Below are 11,209 nucleotides of genomic sequence, written 5' to 3'. Positions count from 1 at the left end.
AGAAAAGTAACAATGTAGTTGAACCTCGATCCCTGCCTGTGGGGCTGCAAGGGTTTAGTCCCTGCCCAGAGGCGGGGCAGTGGCAAACTGTAGCTGTGTTGAGATTAAGCCCCCCTTACCAGGCTCCAAATGGTCCCGGCTCTGGCAGAGGCAGTGGTGGGCCTAAGGTCATGCCCTAGCTGGCCTCCACTGTGGTATGCCAAAAGCCCCCAGGCCCTCAAACCCTTGTGGGTCTCTGCCTACTTAACTTTATGATGTTCCTCCTGCGTTCCAGCAGTGTTGAATTTCCCTCTAAGCAACTCTCCTGGGCTGAATTCTTCAGAGTTCCTCTAGTATGTTTGCCATCTTCCCGGAAGTCCCTCCTTTTTTCTTATCTATATTTTCTGGAGTGACAGGTATTGCTTTTCTAATTGGGGAAAGAAAAGTAGTTTTGTGTTTGTTTTTTATTTTTATTTTTTTTATTTTTTTGTGTGTTTGTTTTTTAAAACTATGCTTTTCTGACATTTACAATCTACTTATAAGCAAACAAGTAAAAGATAAAAGAGTATAATCATTATGAATCAGGAGGGTGGGGGTGGTTTATTATCAGGGCAGTGTTATACACCGCAGCATTCAGGCATATTTTTCTAATGAATGGTTCATTTTATTTTATAGATGCCCTATTTTAACCTTGTGAAGAGCTTAACATCTACCTTTACAAACGTGTACAGGATATCACGGTAAGTTTTTGAACCATATTCAACTGCTAACATGTTTAATCATGTTGCTAGCAAATTTTTATTCTAAATAACCAGTTCAGAACATTTAGCACATTGGTTAACTGCATGCTTGTATCTGAGCTCTACCTTTTCAAAACTCAGGGTTATAATAAGATCTAAACTTACCCCAGAACCAACGTGTAGTTTTCCTTTAATTTTTTGGCTTCTCACAGTTCTGGTGATAGAAAGGATGTATGGATGTACTATTTCGCAAGAACAGAATCCTGTATGTTTTCCTAAATTATAATCTTTCGGATCCATGCTTGGTTTCCAGTATGTGATTATAAGCTTCCGTCCATCTGACTACCACAGATAAGGCGGTATACGGGGAGCTTCAAAAAGTTCATGGACATGTTTCCATGCTTTTAATTCCATTTTCCCACAAACTTAAGAAGGCCGCCTTGTGTGTATGTCTGCTTAGAAGTGAAGCTACCTCCCTTGATCAAAGAGCACTCAGCATGTGCTTTGGCTGGCCCAGGTCTCATCACGCGACGTCAGCAGCGTGCTGTTGCAGCAAAACGCAGAGTGGTGAGCAATACGCCGACCCTGTCAAACTTGGCTGGAGAGACTTGAAAGGTCTGTATGAGGACATTAGGAAGGTAAGCTCTTGGATGCTGCTGCTCCATCAGGTTGACTTTTAGAATTTTGGGAAACTCATGCAAATACCCAGAAAAGCTTGAAGTCCTTACAAACTTGACTTGTATCTGTCTGGTTTTAATGTTTCTTGAGCATCAACTGTGTACACCTCAGTGCCGGGCAATGTCCAGGCATGCTCTCAGGCGGAAAAGCCTCTTGCAGGGTTGGGAAACTGAGAAGATGCTACTGGCAGTACATGATTGGGAAACAAGTTTCCTCACCCGTCCTCTCACTTCCGGCTCCTCCTCCAAGCTTACTGAACCTTGAAGCCTCTCAGCCATCCCCACCCTCTTCTGGTCTCAGTGCCAGGAGCCCCAAAGTCTGCTCTTTGTCCCCAAACTTCACATGGGTTCTGAAGTGTTTGCATCTCCTTGTCAGCTCTCTGATTTCTCCCCATGCTTTATCTTCTCCGGGAGACATCACCACCTGTTTGGGAGACAAACAAGCGCGTAAGTCCGTAAAGACAAGGTCGGGGGCCATGGCTCACCTCCTCGGGCTTCTCTCTGGGGAAAGAGTCCAACTCCACAGCTGACCAAGGCTCTTCCTGTGAGGCAGAGGTCAGACATGCAAGCATCCCTCCTGCAGTGCTCTACCTCTCTGCTGGGCTGAATCCTTCACTGACAGCGCTGATGAGGCTTATGAGGGAAGTTAGCAGGCGACCAGTCAGGATCAGAAAGCATTAAGGTGTCCGCAGCAGCACCTCTTCTCATCCCTGCCAGCGGCCATGTGTCTCCTGGCCTCTGCCCTGCGTTGGCAAGTGTTGCAACAATCAACTGGCACTGATAAATGCCCAAAGGCACCCCACTCTACAAGCCGCCTTCTGCCCAGAGGCTCAGCTTTTCTTGTTCTGTGGGCTGGGAAGCCTGCCTCTCTGGCTCAAGCTGCTGTTTCCCCTGCTTCTCCTGCTAAAGGCCGGGAACTCGGCAGTGCTCTGGGCCCAGGGCTCCCCACTCCCGGTGGTCATGAGACTCTGTGCATGCTTCTGCCATGGCTCACCAGATGCCAAGTGGATCAGCCAAGCCAACCCTTCCCCCCTCTCTCTCAGGTTGCACATACTCCTAATTCATTTCCCGAGGAGCCCTGGCTGGCAGCATCATGGTTATGCATTGGGCTACTAGCCAAAAGGTCAGCAGCTCGAAACCACTAGCCACTCCTCGGGAGAAAGATGGGGCTTTCTGCTCCCGTGAAGACTTACAGTCTGAGAAACTCGGGGGCAGCTCTGCCCTGTCCTACAGGGGCACTGTGAGTCGGCTCTGTGAATGAGTGATTTCACTGCCCAGCAAGCAGGCCCCCTCCACTCCTGTGCCAACATGAGTGGCAAGCTTGTCTTCACCCTCTGCCTCCCCTTCAGTTCCTGAAAAACAGCTCCATCCAGGCCTGGTCTGCTGCCCCTCCTTTATCCGCAGACCGGCCTGTTTGAGGCCCCTCCTTATATGAAGGTGCTCCAGGTTCTTTTCGATTCATTTCAAAGGGCCGCCCTTTCTCAGAATCCCCGGGCCTCTGGCTCTCCGTGCCCCTCTGCATCAGTTTCACCTGAGCCCTAGCTTCCTGTCCAGCTGCTCCTGTAACTGCTTTCTCAGGGCTGTGGTCATTTCCTGGTGCTAAGTGCCTAACCCCTTGGGGTTACACCCCTTGTCTGTGGACATTTCACACGGTGACCATTCTCTGCCCCTCATTTTTGCACTCTCAGGCTCGTTCTCAGGCCGTGCCTCAGCTTGCCTTGGAGCGTCTGTTTTACTACCTCCACCCATGCCGCCGACCAAACATGTGCCCCAAGCGAATGGGGCTTCCGAAGGTTTGGGGTGTTTTTTGAAGTACATTACCAGGTGTCCCTGGTGAGGGGCCTGACCCCCTCACCTTTCGGTTAGAGCCAAGTACACCAGCCTTTTGCACCACCCAGGAACTCCCTTCCGCCCTGAGCACTCCCAGAGGATAGCTCTCACACGAGTCTCCATGACACCCTGATAGCAGACGAGAACCGTGCTCCATTCGGGCTTTCAGTGGCTGGTGGTTTTTTAGAAGTGGATTCCCTGGCTTTTATCCCCAGGCACGTCTGGTTAGCAGGGGAGAGAATGAACCATTTACACCCTGGGTGGAACATGAGTCAGGGGCAACTCGATTGGTCAGTGAATCTTCTCTTGTAAGCCCATTTGGAGCCTTGGTGGTGTTAACTAACCACATGGATAGTTCAAAACCACCAAACACTTTTCAGGAGAAAGGTAAGATTTTCTACTCCCTCAAAGATTTATGGCCTCAGAAATCTGTAGAGTTCTACTCTGCCCTACAGGGTAGTTGTGAGCCGGATTCGACCTGATGGCAGTGTTTTTGAATGTTTTGCCTTGAAGTCCAGATACCAAAGTGCTTACTGGGCAGCTCTAAGAAATTCTAAGGACAAATAGTTCAAGTTTAATATACCTGAAATGATACTTCGCCCCCATGACTTTTTTTGTTTTTATTGCTTTCCTTGTTCGTTGACGGTACCCCCAAGAGCCTAGAAGGATTCAGGATTCCTGACTCCTCTCTCCCTCCCTGTCCACATCCACCGTGTCTCCTCGACTCCTTGGTCGGACTGACCCTCGTTTCTGTTGTCCAGGATGGAAATTCTTGCTGTCCTCTTCCCATTCCCAGGCCTGTGCCCCAAGTGCCTGCTTCTCCCTGGTAGTACCTGTTGTCATCTTGAATTGTGTTCAGTGGCAGTTACTGTGTGACTTCTCCCCACCTGGACTCTGAGCTCCTAGGAAGCAAGGAGCTGTCTGCTTATCTTTGTAACCCATACATTTATGACAGCCTTTGGCCCTGTGACAGTGTTTTTACGAAAGAATGACTGGCCTTTTGTGCAGTATTTGCCTGCGCCCGCCTGAGGGTCACCCTCGGGCCCTGCTCTTGGCACCCACTGCTTCCAGGGACACGTTTCGTCCAGTCAAGCAAGTCTTTGTGCAGCAGGTGCTCCCTCCCCATAAGGTTCACCTTCCTCTCCCCAAGTCACAGTCCCGTTTCTTTTGATCCCAAGTGTAAGCCACTCCCCACAGCGAAACGCCCTGCTTCTCCAGCCCGAGCTGACCTCTCTCTTCGCCGAACTCACGTACTTCATGTGCAAAATGTGCAGGCTGGCCCTGTGGCCCAGCTAACCACCCCAGCCGCCGCCTCAGGTCGATTGTGACGCAGAAAGCAACTCATTGTAGGGTTTCTGAGACAGTACATCTTTTGGGGAGCAGCCAGCCTCACCTTTCTCCCTAAGCCCTGTATTAGTCACTGACTGGTTTGTCTTGCCTGCTTGATTGTAAGCTTCCTCGCAATCAGGCCAACCATGTCTTCAGTAGTTTCTCGAGGGATCTTGAAATGTCTTTCGGTAAAGAAAAACCAGGCTTAGTAACCGCCACTACTGCCCCCGTGCCACAATCTTGTTGTTTTCAGAAGCCATCAAGTCGGCTCCAACTTGTGTCGTCCGAATGTACAACGCCACAAAACGGACTTGCCCAGCACCGAACTCCTAAGTGGTGTCCTGTTTGCGCCCACGGGTGCAGCCGTTGATCCATCACCTGAAGGGTCTTTCTCTTTCCACAAGCTTAACTGCCTCTAATCTGGACTTTGCCTCCAACCCAGGCCACCCAAACCTGTCTCCTGCCTCCGTGGCTCCGCACGGGCAATGGCGCTCCCGCCTGCTCGTCATCCTCTCCCCTCCACGCTTCCAAGCTGCTCCTGTGTGCACTTCTCGCCGCCGAGTCCCCGCTCGCTCGCATGGTGTTCCTTCCCTCCTGCTGTCCGTTCTCTGTGCTACCGACCGACCGCCCGCCTCTGGCGCTGATGGCAGCACCTGCTTCTCAGATTTCTGTCACCCAGTCATTGCTCAGGCATAGTCCAAAGCCCGCAGGGCAGTCCGGTCTACGGCCACACAGAATTGGAACCTTTTCCAACTGAATGTTGGATTTTCTCAATTGAGACACATCCTGTATAATCAAGTCCAAGTTTGCAAGGGTAGTGGTCTTCCATCCTGCTGACTCTCTGTGTGCCGTCGCTGATGCCATGTTGACCCAGAGACACTTTCTTTCAGGAACTGCTCATCTCTCCAGCCGAACTGAAGGAAATGTCCGAGTACTACTTTGATGGAAAAGGAAAAGCCTTTCGACCAGTTATCGTGGTGCTAATGGCCCGAGCCTGCAACAGTCATCACAACGACTCCCGGTGAGTTGTCGCCCCTGTGCCTGTGTCACTTGCCTGTTCGGGAAGTCTTCCTCCCCAGGGCTAACCTTTACCTTCTCCTTCAGTATGCACCATGTCCGCAGGGCCTTCAAAAAGTTCATAGAAAAACGGAATACAGAAATGATGGAACTTTTTGAAGCCCCCTTTCTCTGCCGCACCCCGTCCCCACCCCCACCCTGTGTAAGAGTTCCCCTGGCTAATAGTGGAGTCTGCCTGTGAGTCTGAGTCTAGCCCAGGCAGCATCCTTTTCTAGACTGTGTAAGGTCCCTTAAGAACACATTCAGCAGAAAATGACATCTTAGAAGTAAGTTCGTTTGATGGTTTTCCCTCATCACGAAGTAGTGAAGACCAGGATGTCTGTGTGTGTGTAAATTACTGTGCACACGGGGCAGTTGGTCCAAAGGTTGGTTGTTGTTAAGGGAGTAGCTGGCATCGTTTATCTAGCCCGTCCTAGACAGCCTGCCTTCCCGTGGCTTCCTGAAACAGGGGAGAGAAACTCATTCATAAAAGAGGACTGTCGAGTATTGCTTCTCAACTTCGGTGTTTTAGACACATGTACATTTCTAAAATATGAATACAAGTGCAACCTTTCGATATTAGAGGGCATCTTCAAATGAACAAGGATTTGCCCGTTACCTCCTGGGACGATTTTCACCTTCCTCTCTTTGCATGGAATCATTCCAATTGGATGCTTCTGTCCCCTGCCTTGTGAACTTCCCGCCTTTGCTTCAGCTCGTGACCCCGTTGCTGTGTCCTCATCGTCATTTTCACATCTGTAGTCTATTGACTGAGGCTCCTTTTCCTGCGAGGTGCTGTCTTAAGGAACGAGCAGGCCATTCCTCAGTACTGAATGTCAGATGAGGGGTCAGTAGGAAGGAGCGCCAGCTGCCCCTCCACAGAACCCCCGGTGCCCTGCATTGTGCACCTCTCTTTCCAGGACTGGCCGCCAGGGAACCTGAGACTGTACAAGACCGCACAACTGTTTGCAGCCAGCTTTATTAAACCACCAGCTTTTTTCAACCACCAGCAGCAGCACCTTGCCTTTACCAGGAAGGCTGAGCAGCAGAAGTGCTCCCAGTGAATCAAACTGGAAATGCACCCATGGGTCTATAGCAGGCTTTCTCCACCCCAGCACTGTGGACATTTGTGGGTGGGGGGTGACTTCTGTTATGAGCACTGCCCTGTACACTGCAGGAGTCTGAGCGTGTCGGCCTCTAGCTGCCAATGGTACCCACCTCACCAGGGCAGTGACGGCCAGAACAGGCTCCCCGACCACAGCTATCTCGGGTTACCTGCGACACAGAGTAAGCCTGTGGGGTAGACTAGCACCGGCCCACAGCGTTTCCTCGGCTCTCGATCTTGAGGGAAGCAGACGACGCCATCTTTGTCCAGGAGAGCAGCTGCTCAGGTTGAGCCGCCAGCTCTGGGTTAGCTGCCCACTCCTTAACCCACTATGCCACTGGGAGGCTTTAAAGATATTCCCAAGGATTGCTGAATGCCCCCTGGGAGACAAACATTGTCCCCGGTTGAGAGAGAACCTCTGCTCTGGAACGATTGTACATTTATATCTTTATTATTTTGTTATTTCTCAGGTTCATGGCAGCCGTTACCCTCAGGGCTGACATGGGGACAAGAGCCCTTTGTACTGCTTTCAGTTCTGTCACCTGTTATCTCCGTTTTCCTCCCTCCCATGTGCCTTCTCGACACTGTCTCTGTGAACTGCTGGCTGCGGAAAACACGGGCAATTAGAGCACAAAAGGGGTCTTGCTAGCTTAAGAAGGAAGCTCAGTACTGCCTTCTCTGGGGGATGTTGGTGCTGTACTCCTTTCTCTGCAGTACAGAGTGCAGAGCAGGGCTTTCGGCAAGCCCCTGTGCTGCGACAGTGTCTGCTGTGGGTCGTGAGAAGCCATCACAGCCTGCATGGGGTGGTCCATTGCCCTAGCAATCCGACTCTCCAAGGCCCAGCGTCTTGAGAGTACTTGCTGCCCTGGGGCCCTTGTGAACCAGGCTTTGAATGGGCTAAACATCTAGTTGCTACTTCCTTGCCACTTAAAGCAAGAACAGTTGGGTCATTTGTGAATTTGGTTGCAGAAAGGCTTATTAGCGTGGTTTGACACAGGGTGCCAAGGGTTAAGGAGCAGGACCACACAGTCTCTCCATTTCCAGTTGTTGCCATCAGGTGTGGCCTGTGGCCTAGTGGCTCACAGGTCCTGTTTCTAAATTCCATGGGTTTCTTCGTTGGGGAGGCAAAATTGAAAATCTCCTGTCTCTTTGGCATACTGTACCAGCTTCTATGAGGCGGCTTCAAGGAGCGCTGGTGTTGGGGCAGTTGACATCGTGATCTGCCCAGCCCCGCTCCGCGATGAGAGACCTGGCAGTCTGTATCCAGGACGGAAGACAGCCAGGAAGACCCCAGGGAGCTCTTCTGCGCTGTCCTGGGGGGTCCCTGGGAGTCAGAGTCAGCTTAAAGGCACTCAGCCGTAACAGTGACAACATGATGATTACTGTGCCACTATGTTAGGCTGGGTACATTAGAGAGACAAATCCACAGAGATGCATATGTATAAGAGAGTTTTATAGAAAGGGCAAGTGTACATTAAGAAAGCATCCCAACCCAGTGCTGGCCAAGCCCAGAAGTCCAACATTATTAGCCCATATGCCTGACACCAACTACAAAGTTCTCTTCAATCTCACAAAACACACACTATGACGCCGACTGCAGGAGGAAAGTCGAGTCAGAGAACGTGTAAGCATCTCAGCGCTGGCAGGGTCTCCACGCAGCTGCTCCAGCACCCAGGGCTGCATCGGGGTAGGTCCATGTGGCTTCTCCCCATGGATGTCTCGCAGGAAGTCAGCTTTGCCAGCTGAAGCTGGGAACTGGCTAAGGCAGTTGCACCCTGGTCCGACCCTCAGAGAGCAAGAGACCCGAGAACTAGAAAGGCGAGGCTCATCGAGCCATTTATCCCTCCGCCCTTCAATTAATCCCACATGTGTTTAACAGCCAGGTTGGCACAATAAACCTTAACTATATCAGCAACATTTATCTTAAGAAGTAGAGAGCAGGAGATAGTCTTGTGTTTGTGTTTTTTTTATTTTTCCTTTATCATTTTCAGTTGTCCATTAAATGTTTCCTGCTAGAAATAGGAAGTCCATAGGAAGTGCCCATGGGCTAGGTAGGCTAAAGTACTCTTGGGCGGTTTTTTTTTTTTGGTGTGTGTATTGGCTTTTTTTTTTTCTGGGGAGAGGATTTGTCATTTACTCGTGCATTCTCGATGGGTAAAGTGACCCTGACCAGCTTCAGACCCACTCTTCCTTCCCCCTGTGATCCTGACAGCCACGGCAGCAGGGCGGGGCAAGGAGGGAGGCACACAGGGCAGATGATTCAGACCTGAATTGTCCAGAAACCGGAGTTGTGCTGGCTTCAGATTCACCATCCAAATCCTCTGTCAACGAAGGACTTGTTGCCCCAGCTCCTAAGAGGGCCGTTGGCAGAGCGCCTTCAGCTGTCAACCCCTCGGCCCCTCGGGGGATTGCTTCAGCTGCAAAGATTGCACTCTCTCAGCGAGGGCCCTGCCCCCTCGCCAGGTGCCTACATCCAGTGAAGGAAAGTAACCACCCGGTCAGCTCGGGCCAGTAAGCAGATTTCAGCAAAGCCCAAGCTAACTGCAGGTCCAGCACTTCACACTGAGGAGCGGTTCTCAACCTGTGGGTTGTGACCCTTTTGGGTGTTGAATGACCCTTTCACGGGGATCACCTAAGACCTTTGGAAAACATATTTCCGATGATCTTAGGAACTGAGACACCGCTCCTCTATCCGTCTCCAGGTGGGTCCACCCACATGCAGCTATGCCTACATATGAGTACCCGGCGTGAAGATAGTTACCCATGCTACACCATGCTTCAAGACAACATTTCTTTTCTTTGTCATTAGAAATAAGTATTTCACAATATATGGTCACATAGTGTTTTTGTGATGAATCACTATGCTTTAATTTTGTTCAATTTGCAATAATGAAATACATCCTGCATATCATATATTTACATGATGATTCATAACAGTAGCAAAAATTACAGTGATGAAGTAGCAATGAAAATAATTTTTTGGTTGGGGTGGGTCACAACATGAGGAACTGTATTAAAGGGCCGCAGCAATAGGAAGGTTGAGAACCACTGCTCTTAAGGACTTGCCTTTATCTCGGAGTCCAGGTGAAAATTGAGCTATTATCAGAAATAGACTTCCCAAACAAACCTGCCACCCTCATTGAATACAGCCCAGCGTTAGTGTCTGGGCCCTTTTCAAATAAGCCAAACGTACTGTGCTCAGCGCCCTCATCCCTGTGTGAAAACCTCACCAGCCTGGACCATGGATGGGATTGTTACGAACTGCCTGAAGACCCCTTGGATTAGAGGGCGTCACTGCCACTTGGTTAGTTGAAGAATTAAAAATCATTAGGTTTTGTGCAGTCAGGGCAGCACGGGCTGGGAAGATCTGCTTTCCTCACCCTTGGCAGTCACATCCACTTTCCAGCCCTGGGAGCTGTTCACACAGGGAGGGTGCCAACTGAGAACAGTTGTAGATGGAAGATAGCGTCAGCCTGGCCGCTCCCCACGTAGCGCAAGAGTCGAAGACTTTGATGGTGCTTCTCTGGTGGCAAGAACATTCGCCATAGCATGACATCTGCGTCATTTATGAGGGGGCTTTTCAGGCATCTGATGTTCTCTGGAGATGGTTTTACAAAGAATTTGGAGTTTCTGTTCTTGGATGATACTCCCCCCCTCCTAATGACATCGCAGCTGTGGTGATAAAACTTTAAAAATTCATAGTTCCCACCAACTAGACTTGATTGTAAGCATGCCAGCATGGCCAAGCCAAGGACAGGGATGTGCCGAGCAGGTTTGGAGGCACTCTGGTGGCACAGTAGGTGAACTCTGGGGCACTAACATGAAGGGCAATCATTTGAAGCCACTCGCTGTTTTGCCGGAGTAGGTGAGGCAGTCGGCCTCCGTGAAGATGGACGTGCTGTGGCGCAGTTCTCCTGTGAGCTGGATCGCCATAAAGCAGGATGGATGGATGTCATTGGGTAGTAGATGGTGCGAACACATTTGAGCTCACAGACCTCCTTCCTGTCTTCCACGGCGTTCCTTAGATGGAAGGCACCTTTGATGTTGCTGCCAGTAGCATCTCCAAATGCCTGTAAGGAAAAGGGAACACAATGCCAATGGCCAGAGGTCAAGGGCAGGATTCGGAAGTATAAAGTTGAAGATAAGCTGTGGGCAAGACATGCCCAGGAAGTTCCTCTGCTCCTACTGAACCCCACTGTAAAAAGTGACACACTGCCAAGTAGTATCAATAATGAGGACACAGACCATCTTAAGCAAATTAACGAATTGTACTAAAGACACATCTGGGCATCAACTGAAGAGGCTAAGAAATGTTAAAAACCTTATGTTAGGTTAAACAAACAAACACACTGGCCCCCTGATGCTTAGGACCCTTGAATGCTGCCTTACCAGGCAAAAAAGGATCTATGCAAGCGTGATTAAATCAAAACTCTTGAAATGAGGTTGTCATGGATTAGCTGAGTGCAAATCACAGCTGGGTTGTCTAGAAAAAC

General features: G+C 50.1%; 1 protein-coding gene across 1 annotated transcript in view; it reads left to right on the top strand.

Annotated features, from left to right (window-relative positions):
• Nucleotides 1-654: 654 nt before the first annotated feature.
• Nucleotides 655-11,209, top strand: part of PDSS1 (decaprenyl diphosphate synthase subunit 1) — a 39,443-nt gene continuing 28,888 nt past the window's right edge. Inside the window, exons 1-3 of the mRNA XM_030888355.2 lie at nucleotides 655-719; nucleotides 1,237-1,357; nucleotides 5,446-5,576. Coding sequence (XP_030744215.1) covers nucleotides 655-719; nucleotides 1,237-1,357; nucleotides 5,446-5,576 — 317 coding nt within the window. The remainder of the gene's footprint in view (nucleotides 720-1,236; nucleotides 1,358-5,445; nucleotides 5,577-11,209) is intronic.

Source organism: Echinops telfairi, unplaced genomic scaffold, assembly GCF_000313985.2.
Source record: "Echinops telfairi isolate 266 unplaced genomic scaffold, ASM31398v2 ScPeMD7_7461;HRSCAF=8499, whole genome shotgun sequence".
NCBI lineage: Eukaryota > Metazoa > Chordata > Mammalia > Afrosoricida > Tenrecidae > Echinops > Echinops telfairi.
Note: the sequence above shows the minus strand (reverse complement) of the source record. Positions and strands in the feature narration are given on the sequence as shown.